General features: G+C 55.4%; 1 protein-coding gene across 1 annotated transcript in view; it reads right to left on the bottom strand.

Moving 5' to 3' along the window:
- The window catches only part of SDC3 (syndecan 3), a 50171-nt gene that overhangs the window by 6475 nt on the left and 28720 nt on the right, over positions 1–14976 (bottom strand). The window contains exons 2-4 of the mRNA XM_030290239.4: positions 3657–3774; positions 2427–3058; positions 415–688 (exon numbers count right to left, since the gene is read on the bottom strand). Coding sequence (XP_030146099.4) covers positions 415–688; positions 2427–3058; positions 3657–3774 — 1024 coding nt within the window. The remainder of the gene's footprint in view (positions 1–414; positions 689–2426; positions 3059–3656; positions 3775–14976) is intronic.

Raw genomic sequence — 14976 nt, 5'->3', positions numbered from 1 at the left:
CAGCACAAAGTGTGGACAACATTCCCGGCAAAGGCCTGGAGACCCCTGGGACCCCCCGCAGAGCCATGGAGCAGTTTTGGGAGGTGGGTGTGGATTATACCAGGCTCAGCACTACCGCTCTTTGGGGGGATCATTTGGGATTCCAGCCTGGTTTTGGGCTTTGGAAGGTTGGGAGCAGCACTGGGTGCTGAGCTATGACCACACAACATCTTTGCACTAAAATCTCTTTTTTTTTTCCTGGAAATCCATCTCAGTAGAAGGAAATTGTGAAGAGCTTTCTTGGCAAAGGCATGGAGACCCTGGGACAGCCCACGGAGCAATTTCAGGAGGTGGGTGTGGGTTATCCCAGGACTGTCCCCTCTCCCAGTTCAGCCCAGCTCCCTGTGCCCCCAAACCTCCAGCCCCACATCTCACCTATCAACACCTCTTTCCTCTCCAGGATGTTTTTCTGGGGCAGCTGAGCAGCCGAGTTGCCCGAGTCTATCGTGTTGTCCATCAGCCCTGTCTCCACGTTCCTGCCGGGCCCTGGCGCTGCTGGTGGTGTCACCACGGCCATCACCTCGTTCCCGAGGTCAGGACGAGTCGTCTCCTCCTCCTCCTCCCGGATCTCGAAGTCCCCGCTGGGGCCGCTGCTGGCCGGGACCTCCGGCTCCTTGTCAGGGGCTGTTGTCACCTCCCCTGGCTCCATCTGGGAGAAAGGACAAGGTGGAGCAGGGGACAAGGACCAAAGGGTGTCCACAGGGAGGACATCGCTGGACTGAGGACAGGGTGGGGGACATGGGGACAACATTGGCGTGTCCCTTCCCTGTGTCACTGAAGCTGCATCGCAGTGACAACACAACCTTACCACTTGGTCACCAAATGGCTGAGGCCACCATGGCTGAGCTGGGCCATTCTCTGTCCCCATCCCAGGACCTGTTCCCTGCAGTTCTCCCTAAAAGATCCCATTCCAGACCCTCCACCCTGACAGGAGGGAGGGATTTCTCCCCAGTATCCCATCCCAGACCCTGCACTGGGCACTGTCCCCAGAGCGCAGGTTGGATGTCACCGCTGGAAGGTGACTCACTCCTAACAGGAGGTGACACAACATCCGTGCCACACTAGCACGGCAAAGGGAAGGATCAGATGTTGCTGGATGAGCTCCAGGTGTCCCTTCCCTCTTCCTTCCCCCTTTCCTGCTGCACAGGACAGGAGCAGGATGATGGGCCCCTGTCACCCGGGCTGCAGGGCTGTCACCCGGGTTGCAGGGCTGTCACCCTGGCCTCAGGGCTGTCACCTGGGCTGCAGGGCTGTCACCCGGGCTGCAGGGCTGTCACCCGGGCCGCAGGGCTGTCACCCGGGTCGCAGGGCTGTCACCCAGGCTGCATGGCTGTCACCAGGGCTGCAGGGCTGTCACCCTGGCCGCAGGGCTGTCACCCGGGCTGCAGGGCTGTCACCCAGCCCAGCTCCCTGCTGTCCCTGCCCAGTTCCCTCGGCAAGGAGGGGATCCCGGCCTCGAGGGCAAGTATTGCCTGGGAATATGATCCATCCCACCCCCTGCATCCCATCCCTGATCCATTCCCTGCCTCCTGCACATCCCCTCGGGATCAAATCCCCAGCACCTTCCCCCTTGTCCCTCGGTGTGTCCGTGCAGCTGGAGCATCCCCGAGCCCAACCTCGCCCGGATCCCTCCCTGCCGGGACAAAGGGCTCCTTCCCGCCCGCCCCGGTCACAAAGCAGGGTTCGGGATGAGCCGGGACTGGGGATGAGCTGTCTGGGGCGGGGGTGGGACCGTCTCCATGTCCCGCTGCCCCGGGGCCAGCGCACGGCTCGGCGCTTCCCACGAGCGGCCGCCTTTGTGACAGGGATTAATTGAAGGTCAGCGAGAGCCCCGAGCGCTCCGAGCACGCATTTGCAGGCGGAAAAGAGAGAGTAGTTTAGACAAATCACTCCACCTTTCAGTCAAAGCGGCTGCAAAGGGCCCCTGAGGGGCTCTGAATGCGAGATGGAGCTGAAATTCCTGCTCAGGACACCCGATGGGCTGGAAATGCACCATCAAGCCGTAATTGAGGAGAGTTTGGGACTCCCGGTGCGGGCCGGGAGCTGGGACATGACACCAAACCCCGGGGGGAGTCGCCGTGTGCCCGGGACGTGGCTCCGCTGCCCTCCTCCTGGGGAAGCCGCTCTGAAGAAGGCAGTGCGGGGGTCACCGGGCTTGGTGGCACATCCTGGGTGCCCCCAGGAGCCTGAACCCCTGCCTGGGCTGAACTCCCCCTTCGCCTCCTTCCAGCTCCCCGCACGTTCCACTCTGAAGAGCCCAGCCTGCCTCGCCTCCCTCAGAGCAAGCGCCAAGGACGGATGGGCACCAAAGGCCTCCCGTGGCCACCGCTTGGCTCCCCACGGAGCCCAGGAGCCCCGAGCAGCTGAGAAGGGCTCTGGCCTCCTACCTGGGGGGCCTCTGTGGGTGGCAGCGTGGTGGCCGTGGGTGGCCAGGCCGTGCTTTTCTCGGGGAGCTCTGCAGTCCTCGAGGTGCTGGGCTTTGGCAGGGCCCTGGGCTTGGCCGTGCTGGTGGGGACAAGGCGTGCCGTGGCCACCTCTGTTGGTGTGCTGGTTTCGGGGACGGGTCTGGTGGGGGTCTCCAGGGTGGTGGCCCGGGTGGTGGCCGCCTTGGTGGCCAAGGGGGGCAGGAACCTCCGGATGGTGGTGGGCTTGGCCGTGGCCACGGTGGTGCTGCTTGTGGTCGTGGTGGCCTCCGTGGTGGTGGTGGTGTCCGTGGTGGTGGTGGTGGTGGCCGTGGTGGTGGTGGTGGTGGCTGTGGTGGTTGGGGGCTCGCTGGCCATGGTGCTGGCAGTGGTGGCTTTCCAGCTGGGCACCACCGGCGCTTCTGTGGTCCTGGGGATGAGGAAGGCGCTGGTGGCCTGCCTGGGGGTGGTGTCCTGGGGGGTGGGGGATGGCTCCAGGGGCGTTGCCACGGGCTGGGCAGCGGTGACGGGCAGCACGGCCGCCGTGGTGGGCAGCATCACCAGCGTGTCCATGGTCAGGCTCACGGCCGTGTCCAGCCCCGGCTCCGGCTCAAAATCTGAAACGGGGACAGGAGGGAAGAGTGAAGCTGCTGCTGCTGCATTTCCCTGGCATGACCCCCAAAATCCGAGAGCACGGCCGGTTCCAGGCTCAGCAGAGATCAAGGCTGTGCCCATGTGGAAAAGCCAAAGTGGCCAAACCTCTCTCTGGGGTCTGTGGAGATTCCAGTCCTGCCCAGTAGGGCCAGAGGTTGAACTGGGACATGGAGGCACTGGAGCCCAACTTTTGGGACAGCTCCCATTGCTTCTGTCTCAGAGGACAACTCCAGTGATGGATAAAGGGCAATTCCCTCTCTCACATCCCCTCTCCAGCCCTCCAACCCCACAGCCAGCCAAGGACCTTTCCCAGGAACCCCTCAACCCCACAGACAGCCAAGGACCTTCCCAGGAACCCCCCAAGCCCACAGCCAGCCAGGGACCCTTCCCAGGAACCCCCCAACCCCACAGCCAGCCAGGGACCCTTCCCAGGAACCCCCCAAGCCCACAGACAGCCAGGGACCTTCCCAGGAACCCCCCAGCCCCACAGCCAGCCAAGGACCTTCCCAGGAACCCCCCAGCCATCCAGTGACCATTCCCAGGAGTGCCTCAGCTACTCACACCCCGAGCCAGAGCCGGAGTAGATGTCATCTAGCTCATCTTCTCCAAAGGGGTCGTCATCCCCAGAGCCCTCCAGGTCCACAGGCCTCTCGTAGTTCTCATTGCGCCAGCGCTGAGCCTGTGACCAGAGGGACGCGTGAGCGGCTCCAGCCCCACCCGGGTGACGCCCCAGCCACCCCTGGTGGGATGAGGCATGGGAAAAGCCAGGCCAAGGCTTCCAGCTGAACCACCCAGAATCGCAGTGTTTTCCCCCAAAACAGATCAGAATGAGCTCACACTGACTCCAGCATTTCCCATGGATAAAAAAACCTTTTTTTTTTTTTTTTTTTTTAGGGGAAAACCCAACAATTCCTTTTGGAAACTGTAAGAAAAATGCCTGGTTTGGTTCTCCAGCTGGCTGCTGTTCAGCTCGATGATTTCCCTGTGAGTCCTGGCTCCGGTGTGACAGCAACACCTCATCAGCTGCCACGGCTTGGGAAGCCTCGAGAGGAAACAACAGCAGACTTCAAATATTCCCCTGCCTCGCAGAGCTGCGAAAACACGGGGAGCCCTCGCTAGCAGCGCTCTTAAACATCTTGTTTTGCAGATCAAAGTGTCTCCTGTTGGCGTTGCAAGGAAACGCTTTGACACCTCATTACAAGGCAAACAAGGCGGCTTTGATCTGCGAGATCGCATCGGATGTTTCAAGATGTAACGAGCCAGGTTCGAGCTTCAGTTTCAAATCAAGGCCTTGAAGAGTCCCTGTCTCTCTCGGAGCATTTTACCTCCCGAAAACAGCTCGGGGTTTCTTTGTTTTCGCTACAGCTTGGAGCAGGAAAGAGTTTTGAATAGTCAGGTGGAGAAATTTGGGACCTGACTCGTGTCTTGCCCCTCCCCCATCCCTTCTCCCATCGGGAGCGAGAATCCAGCAGCTCGAGGAGGGAAGGGGGAGTTGAGCTCTTGAGTGTCTGAGCTGTGTCTGGTCGGATCTGTTCCAGCTCTCCCCAGCAGCCACCGACTCTATCCTGCCTGTCTCCAACACCCCACGTGCCTCCCAAATCTCTGGGAATATTCAGCCTTTTCCCCCCACCTCGGGGGGCATCCTGGATTCCCAACACCCCCTCACCAGCAGCTCACTGGAATTTGTGATCCAGCAGAATAAATACGCAGGGATTTGGGAATTGCACAGCCCAAAAATATGAGACAGGTCACCTGAACTGATGGGAAGGCAAGGAAAAATGCCAAGGATTGAGGGGTGCAGGAAGAAACATGGGGAATCAGACTCATTTGCCTTTTGATGTTTTTATACCAGAGGTATCAAGGCTCCCCAAAAAATGAGGAGAGCCCATCGCTTCCCAGCCCATCCCCATTCCCGAGAGTGGAATTCTCCCTGTGTGACCTGCAAAGCCTCTCCCTGATGGGAGCCACATGGCCCCGCTCCCTTTGTTCCTCCTGAAATTGGAACCAGATGAGGCCATTCCAGAGTCCTGGCTCCGGCTTGGAGCAGGAAATGGGAATGGAAGTCCCAGCTTGGCTCAGCAGCTCCCATCTGTCCAACACCCATCTGTGCATCCATGCATCCACCTATCCCTCCATCCATCCATCCATCCATCCATCCATCCATCCATCCATCCATCCATCCATCCATCCACCATCCATCATCCATCCATCCATCCATCCACCATCCATCCATCATCCATCCATCCATCATCCATCCATCCATCCATCATCCATCCATCCATCCATCCATCATCCATCCATCCATCCATCCATCCATCCATCCATCCATCCACCATCCATCATCCATCCATCCATCCATCCACCATCCATCCATCATCCCCCCATCCATCCATCCATCATCCATCCATCCACCATCCATCATCCATCCATCCATCCATCCACCATCCATCCATCATCCATCCATCCATCATCCATCCATCCATCCATCATCCATCCATCCATCCATCCATCATCCATCCATCATCCATCCATCCATCCATCATCCATCCATCCATCCATCCATCATCCATCCATCCATCCATCCATCATCCATCCATCCATCCATCCATCCATCCATCCATCCATCCATCATCCATCCATCCATCATCCATCCCCCATCCATCCATCCATCATCCATCTATCCATCCATCCATCCATCATCCATCCATCCATCATCCCTCCATCCATCCCTCCATCCCCCATCCACCACCTTACCCTAAACCTGAGCAAGCCCCAGCCAGGACCAGCACAAACCCCACAACAGCCCCACAGGCAGGACCAGACCTGGGGGACCCCCCCTGCAGCACAGCCCCAGCCAAACTCCACAGAGGCTGAAAGATTTGGGAACAATCTCCAGGTGTTCCCGGTGCACAGGGGGTACTTGGGACATTGGGATATTGTTCCCGAAGAAGCCCCCGCACCACTCCGTTCCCAAGGTGCTGACGTAGCTCTCTCCCAGCTGCAGCCCCGCCGGTTTGAGGTCAGGCTCACGCCATAAATCTTGGGAGCAGTCAGGGTTTATTTGGATTTAGTGCTGCTTGGATCGTTAATGCTCTGCGTGCCCCCGGCCGTGCCTGGCTCCCCCTCCCCGGGAACTGCTCCTGGGGCTGCTCCCTCCAGGAAAAAGGAGCTGCTCCCTCCAGGAATGAGGGGCTGCTCCTGGGGCTGCTCCCCCAGGAACGAGGAGCTGCTCCTGGGGCTGCTCCCTTTGGGAGTGACGGGATGCTTCCGGGGCTGTTCGCCTTGGGAATAAGGAGCTGCTTCCCCCAGGGGTGAGAGCCTGGGTGCTTCTCCTGGGAATGAGGGGCTGTTCCCCTGGCCTGACCGGGATGGAGAGGAGGGAAGGCAGAGTTTGCCAGTCCAGGAAACCACAAATCACTCAGGACAGCAGCTCCCACCTCCCAACCTGGGGCTGCCTCCCCATCCATCACAGCCCCCATTCCCCATCCATCACAGCCCCCATTCCCAATTCACCACAGCCCCTGTTCCCAATCCATCTCAGCCCTAAGCCAAGCCACAGCTGCCTGCATTTGTCCCAAAACAGAAACTTCCTCCAGAATTTACCCCTGCCCTGGAGGGACCCTTGGATGTGGCAGATCCATCCTGCAGCCTCTGATCCCCTGGGCAGGGGGGCTGCTGCTCCAGAGAGAAAACCTTTCCCAGGTCACGGATCCCGTGCCAGCCGAGGGCTGGGGGTGCCACACCAGCCATGTCCCCATCTGGATCAGTCCCCTGTCGTGGCAGGGACAAGGGACAGGCTCGCAGCATTCCAGGTGCTCCCAGCAGCCCTCGCCAGGTTCTCAATCCAAAACTGGGCCAGGCAGAGAGTTCCCTGGGGCAGAGAGGAAATTCCAGTAATCCCAGCGCGCTGCTGGCCCTGCCTCTCTTCCCCCTGTCACTGCTGTCACCCCTTGCCCTGGTGGCACCAGGATGCTTTTTATTAGCCAGCTCCAGCCAAGGGCCAGCAGCTCCCAACCCCGCAATTCCAACCGCCCAGCTGACGGCTCTTGGCAAGGGTTCCTTCCCCAGCTCAGCGCTGCCTCATTAGGGAAATTAACCCCGGGATCACGGCAGAGCTGCTGGAGGCGGCGGGATGCGGCTGGGCTGGGGGCCTGCCTCGCTTCTGGATAAGGAGTGGGAAGGTTTCCGTGTGCCCAGGGAGGAGCTGGCTGTGCCCAGGACTGTCCTGCCGCCAGGGAACTGCTCTTGTCACATCCCTGTGTCCCATGAGGGATGGGGGGACCGGGGCAGCCCGGCCAGGACCCGGCTCTGGCATCGCCCAGACCCCAAACAACGGCCCCGTTCCCACTCCCGCGGGGTCCCAAAGGTCGCAGCTCTGCTGCTATAAAAACAAGCCCTGATGAAGAGCAGACTCCAGGGCAGGGCCAGAAAGTCACATTTCACTGAATGCTCCCTCATTGTGCTCTAAATGACCCCAAATACGCGCCAGACACAAAGAGCTTGGATCTCAGCAGTGACACAGGCTGTCACAGGCAGTGACATCGAGCTCGGATAAGAAGCACATCCCCCACCTCATCCCAGAGTATCCTTTTCCACCTGAAAAGGGGGATGGGCAGGTGATGATTCCCACCCTTCCACGCCTCCAGCCTGGCTGGGCTGCCAGGGAACAGCAGCCAAGGGGGCCCGGCGGCACAAATCCCACCCAAACCCCACACTGAGAGCCTTGGAAAGCCAGGGAGGGCTCGGAGCCCCTGGCCTGGCAGCATCGGAAGCTGAGCAGGGGGTCAGGGAGGCTTCAGACCCTCTCCATCGGCTGTGTCACCACCCAGCATGGTCAGTGTCACCCCCTCCCTCTCCTCTCCCCTTGGCAGCCGGGGTGACACCATTTTACAGGTGAGAAAGGTAAATCTGGGGTAAAGGGTCTCACTCAGCCCCCCCAGGAGCAGATCTTCAGGGGACTTGGGGGGCTTAAAAAATGCAGGGCACAGAAGGGACCCTCCCGTCACCTTCACGGTACAAAGATGGCCCTGCAGAACCCTCTGCAGCTCTGACACATCCCAGAGGACAGGGAGTGCCTGGTTTGGAGTTTCCTCAATCCCTTGTACATCCCTCCTTCCCCGGCCAGGGAGGGTCAGGGAATTTTAATATTTAGGACATTTTCCACTCCATGGAAGGGCTGTTGCATAGGATTTGGGGGCTTAAAAGAAGTGGAAACCATGACACAGAAGGCACCCTCCTGTCACCTTCACGTGTGGCACAAGGATGTTCCTACAGACCCCTTTTTATCTCTGAACACATCCCAGGGGAGAGGGAGCACATGGTTTGCAGCTTCCTAAATTCCCTGTAAATCCCTCCTTTCCCAGGCAGGCTGTTTTATTATTTAGGGCATTTCCACTCCACGGGATTTAAACTCCCTAAATCTGCCCCAAAACAGATCCCAAAGCACGCTGCCGTGGTAAAAGCTCTCAGCGCCGAGTGCTTGGCCCGGGGAGGAGGGAAACCTGGGAAATCAATCCATCTCCAAGCACCGGGGAACCTCCCTGGGATGCTCTCGGGCCCCGCTGCGCCGGTCGCCATCGCCACGGCAACGGTCGCCAGGCAACGCCGCCTCCATGGCGACGCATCCCGCTGGAGCGCGGGTGGTGTCCTCCAGCTCAAACCCGGGATGGAGGCACTCCCACAGGGTCACAGAGTGGGAAAAGCTGGGAGCGGGGGAAGAGGAGGCACCTCCAGCCCTGGGGGAGCTCTCGAGATGGGGGGAATCCTGATTTAATTCCAGCATCCATCCATGGATTTTGAGGAAGGTGGGAGCAGCACCCACAGCTCCAGGAGCTCTGACTGGGAGGGATCTGCTCCAGGTGGGAGGTGACAGGGACACCCCAGCCCGAGGGTGTTCCCAGCCCTCCTGGCTGCGGGCAGAACCTCAGGAGTTCTTTCTTTGAGGGAATCAGAAAGGAAATCAGGATCTGGCTCTGGAATGTTCCTGAGCCTGGGACCCAGGTTTGGGTTGTGCCCGGAGCTCTGGCTGAGGGGACGAGTCCAGGTGGCCAAGTCCTTTCCTAGCCAGGTTCACTGGCAGCATCCACAAGCAGCTCCAGAGTGATGAATTCCAGGAAAACATGGAATTCCAAGGAGCTCAGTCCAAGTCCAGGCAGGCATCCTGAGGAGCCCATCCGTCCCACAGCCCCTGGGACCACAAGCGGCTGGAGATGAGGAGGTTCCCGCTATGAGAAGACCTGGAAGGGAGAGCTGGGGATGGAGGGGATTTTACTCCATGATAGGAATCCCTGTGTCCATCCCGCAGCCTCTGGAATATCTGGGATATGGGTTGAGGCCAAGGCAGGGTAACGGGAGCAGCAGCAGGGACACAGGGAAGCAGCCAGGTCCACATCCCAAAGGGGAAAGAGGGAAAGGAAGATGGAATCAGGGTGGAAGCACCTGTAGAACGGGACAGGGTTGTTCAGGTGACACAAGGATCCATTCCCATCCCACAGATCCCCATCCCTTGGTGCCGTGTCCAGGTTCTCATCTCTGCATCCCATTCCTGCCCATCCCACTTCCAAAATGAACAGCAAAACCAAACACCCAAAATCTCTACCCCTGTTTGGATTCCAGCCCCAGAGAAGCTCTGGGAAACCCAAATCCAGAGAAGTTCTGGGAACCCCAAACCTGGAGAAGCTCTAGGAATCCCAAATATGGAGAACCTCTGGGAAACCCAAATCCAGAGAAGATCTGGGAAACCCAAATCCCATTCCAGCAGCTCCGAGTGCAACGGGGGCACAGGGACAGGACAAGGTGGAAGGAGAGTGGCCCTGCCCGGATGGAGCCAGTGGATCAGCAGCACCCCAGGCTGCTCATCCCATGGCAGATCTGGGCATGTTGAAAAGTTTGGAATGACACAGCCAGGGCAGGAATCCATCAGGAGCAGAAAGATTCTTTCTCCAGGAAAACACTTTTACACTGAGAATATATCACAGGGGAAATGTTGATTCTTTGAATATTTTCTATGGGATATTTTCAATTAATCACCCCTCAAAAGTCCTTTCCTTGTGTTTTATACTGAAAACCTCAATAACTCATCCCAGCAAGAGATTTAGGGATACTATAAACAGCTGGAATAATATGAGCTCCACAAAAAGCTGGAATGAAAACATCGTTTCTAAAGTTTAAAGAACTCCGCAATTTTTTTCCCACTCCAAAACATTGCTGAATTTCCACTCCCTGATCCAAAGCTGGGAGCTAAAAATAAATCTGTTGGAAAGCTGCTCTGGGTAGGAACCTGGGAAAAGACCACCATGGGACTGAGGACCACCATGGGATTGAGGACCACCAGAGCTGCTCGGGATGGAGATCCCCAAGGCAGAGCCCAGGAGGATGGGCAGGAATTTGGGGTGCAGGATGTTGGAAAAGGGGTGTGGGTGCTCATCCCAGCGGAGATCGCACATCCCAAGATGTGACACGAGCTCAGCCAGCACCAGCCCCTTGTTTCTTGTCCCTTCATTGTTCCTCAGATTAATTAAACCCCCAATAAAGAGCTGCCCAAAGCCCAGTGCGTTTGGATTTAATTTGCCACTCATTTTCTGCAAGGAAAATAATCATTAACGTTGATGGAGGAGCTGCAATTATCCCGGATTTGTATGGATTCTCCACTGCCAATGAGAGAAGCCAGGCACATCCCAAAAATGGACATGGAGGCTCCTGAGTTTCATCATCCCTCAGGGAAAACCAGCTCTGTCCATTCCTGCCCCTGTTCCGTCCATTCCCTGTTCCATCCATTCCTGATCCAGCTCCATCCATTCCTGCCCCCATTCCACCCATCCCTGCCCCTGCTCCATCCATTCCTGGCCCTGCTCCATCCCTGTTCCTGCCCCCATTCCACCCATTTCTGTCCCATTCCATCCATTCCTGCCCCATCCCTGCTCCTGTTCCATCCATTCCCTGTCCCATCCATCCCTGTTCCATCCATTCCCTGTTCCATCCATCCCTGCCCCTTTTCCATCCATTCCAGCCCCCGTTCCATCCATCCCTGTGTCTTCTCCATTCATTCCTGCCTTGGATCCATCCATCCATTCCCTGTTCCATCCATTCCAGCTCCCGTTCCATCCATTCCAGCCCCCGTTCCGTCCATTCCTGCCCCTGCTCCATCCATTCCTGCCTCTTCTCTGTCCATTCATCATCCAGCTCCATCCATTCCTGCCCCCATTTCACCCATTTCTGTCCCATCCCCGTTCCTGTTCCATCCATTCCATGTTCCATCCATCCCTGCTCCTGTTCCATCCATTCCTACCCCTCCTCATCCATTCCTGCCCCATTCCATCCATTTCTGCCCCTGTTCCATCCATCCCTGCTCCTGTTCCATCCATCCCTGCTCCTGTTCCATCCATTCCCTGTTCCATCCATTCCCTGTTCCATCCATTCCTGCCTCAGCTCCATCCATTCCTACCCCTCCTCATCCATTCCTGCCCCATTCCATCCATTCCTGCCCCTGTTCCATCCCTTCCTTCCTTCCCGGCTCTCCCAGCCCCAATCCCATCTGGAATCCCTGCCCTCCTCATTAGGGAATTGTTTTAATTTGCTCTGCTCCATAATCCTCTTGCAGCTTAACGTGCACAACTGTCCCGGGCTTTTCTCACCTCCACCAAGGCTAATTCCAGAGCTCCCTCAGCTTCCCAGAGAGCTCCAAAATAGGAATTTCTTTAGGTCTCTCCTTTTATTTCCCTCCCAGAGTGCTTGGCACAGGGGTGGGCATTGCCTGTTAAATCCCGACGGCTCCAGGGTGCTGCAGGTTGGCATTTAGGGATTCCCACATTCCCTGGTTTCCTTCCAGCTCCTCCACGGGCCGATGGAATCTGCTCCTGTGCTCCCTGCCCAAGGAGAAGGAGTTTGGCCAAGAGAAACGGGCTTGGATGGGTTTTTTAATCGAATCGTTTGAAATTCAGAGCTCCGAGGGAGCACATGTGCCCAGGGGGGAAAGAGAAATCACCGCGTGCCTCAGTTTACCTGCCTGCAAAAGATCTGCAAATAATCCAGGAATAGGGAGTGGCTCCTGTCCCATTCCAGGGGTGCTGGGGACATTTTTTAATAGGGACATCCACATCCCAGTCACGTTTCCCTGCTTTCCCTTTCCCCCAAATACTCCTGGGTTTGGATATGCACCTGCTTCCTTTTAATTGTTTTTGTTCGATTTCCTTCTACTTTAAACGTTTATTTTTCATTTTCCATCTCAGGAAAATGAAAAAAAAAAAAATCTCAATTTTCAGTTTTAGTCTCCAGAACCTCTTGGCTCTTCCCAGCAAGGAGATGGTGAAAAAAGTTCATTCCCAGCCCTCCTGAGTGGGAAGAAAACCTCAGAAATTTGCACCTAAAAGCAGAAACCAAAAAACCCCAAAATTCCAGAGCTTTTTAGCCACACCTGACGAGCTCTATGGAAAGATTTGCACACTCAGAAAAATATTTTTAAAAAATATTTTCCCATAAAGAGGAACCTGAGACGGACAAGCTGTGGGGAAGGACTTGCTGGGGAACAGCCTGCTCTCTCCTAATTAATCCCAAAATCATCCCTGAGAGGATTTTGGTGACCTGGATAAATTATTCCCGTTTTCAGGACATTTCCATGAACCTCTCCCCTGCCCATTGCCCAGCACAGGAAGGTGAAAACCAACATTTGGGTGTTTTCCCCCATTCCCGAGGCGCGGCTGATCCCTGGGGTGGATCCCTGGAATTCCAGGCTCCCAAATCCAGCAGCACGAGCCCCGCTGGGATCCGGGAGGGGTTTGGTGACAGCTGCAGCTCCTGGGAGCGCCCAAATCTCCCAGCAGATGGTTGGGCTGATTACAGAGCCGGGGTCACACTGGGGCACCCCGGCGCTTCCGAGGGACAGGAAATATTCCCTCTCCCAGCCTCGCAGTGGGAAGGAGCTTTTTTCCCATTTTCCACCACTTTTTGCCCCTTTTTCACCACTTTTGCCCCTTTCCACCTCTTTTTGCCCATTTCCCATCATTTTTTGCCCCTTTCCAACTTTTTTCCCAATTTGCACAACTTTTTGCCCCCTTTCCACCATTTTTTCCAATTTTCTGCCACTTTTTGTCCATTTTCAGCCACTTTTTGCCATTTTCCACATCTTTTTGCCCATTTTCCACTACTTTTTGCCCCTTTCCAAAATTTTGCCCTTTTTTCACCACTTTTTTGCCCCTTTTTTGCCACTTTTTGCCCATTTTCTGTCACTTTTTCCCCTTTCCAACTTTTTTCCCATTTTGCACGACTTTTTGCCGCTTTTCCACCATTTTTTCCCCTGTCCACCACTTTTTGCCCATTTTCTGTCACTTTTTGCCCATTTTCCATCACTTTTGGCCCCTTTCCACCATTTTTGCCAATTTTCCATCATTTTTGCCCCTTTCTTACTTTTTTCCCGTTTTGCATTACTTTTTTCCTGTTTTCCACTACTTTTTGCCTATTTTCTGTCACTTTTTACCCCTTTCTAACATTTTTTCCCATTTTCTACCATTTTTTGCCCATTTTCCACCACTTTTAGCCATTTTCTACCACTTTTTGCGTCCTTTCCACCAGTTTTTCCCATTTTCCACCACTTTTTGCCCACAGGATCCCATTTTTATCTCCAACAGCCGAGGAAGCACCACTACCCAGTAGTTCCATGGAAAAATCCTTTCTCCCAGCTCAGTTTTCCCTCCAACCCCAGCAGAAAGAAAAAGGGGAAGGAAAACATTGGGAAGAAGCTTCTTTCTGCCCATTTCCAATGTTAGTCCCTTTCCCACCATTTTTCCCATTTCCCAGCACTTTTTGCCCCTTCCCACCACTTTTTCACTTATTTCCACCACTTTTTGCCCCTTTTCCATTGCTTTTGCTTCTTTCCACCACTTTTTTCAGTCATTTCCATCATTTTTTACCCATTTTCCACCACTTTTTTTCCATTTTCCTCCATTTTTGCTCATTTCCCACCATTTTTTTCACCTTTCCACCACTTTCTGCTCCTTTTCCACCATTTTTTGCCTCCTTTCCACCAGTTTTTCCCATTTTCCACCACATTTTGCCCACAGGATCCTGTTTTTTCCCTCCAACAGCCGAGCAAACATCAACACCAGGGAGTTCCATGGAAAAATACTTTCTCAGCTCAGTTTTCCCTTCCCACCCCAGCAGCAGGAAAAAGAGGAAGGAAAACATTGGGAAGGAGCTTCTTTTTGCTCGTTTCAATGTTTGTCCCTTTTCCACCATTTTTTCCCATTTCCTACCACTTTTTCCCCTTTCCACCATTTTTGCCCCTTTTCCACCACTTTTTGCCCATTTTCCATCACTTTTTGCCCCTTTCCACCATTTTTTTTCATTCATTTCACCACTTTTCCCCCCTTTTCCACCACTTTTTGCCTCCCTTCCACCACTTTTTCCCATTTTCCACCACTTTTTGCCCACAGGATCCCGTTTTTTTTCCCTCCAACAGCAAAGGAAACACCACTGTCCAGGAGTTCCACGGAAAAATCCTTTCTCCCAGCTCAGTTTTCCCTTCCCACCGCAGCAGCAGGAAAAGGGGAAGGAAATCTTGGATCGGGGCTGCTTTGGTGCCTCGGACAGTGCTGCCCTTGTTCTTCCCGGAGCGGGGGAAACCCAACCCCGCTCCCTCCCTGCTCGCGATTCCCGGTTTCTCTGTGTCCCAGCAGCACAAAATTCCTTTAATTCACATTTTCCAGCTGCAAAATCCACCCTCTAAAGGCACTCAGGAGCCGGTTGGTGTTTCCCACTCCCCCTGGTACTCAAATTAAGGGAAAAAATTGAATTTTCTCTTTCTGCTCTGTGCTCAAAGAGCCCTAAACTCAGATTTATCTGCCCTGAGCTGGAATTGTTCAACTGGAAATGGAATCAAACTCCTTTA

This window comes from Taeniopygia guttata, chromosome 23 (genome assembly GCF_048771995.1).
Source record: "Taeniopygia guttata chromosome 23, bTaeGut7.mat, whole genome shotgun sequence".
In the NCBI taxonomy this organism is placed as follows: Eukaryota; Metazoa; Chordata; class Aves; order Passeriformes; family Estrildidae; genus Taeniopygia; species Taeniopygia guttata.
The sequence above is the reverse complement of the archived record's forward strand: the minus strand, read 5'-3'. Positions and strand labels throughout refer to the sequence as shown.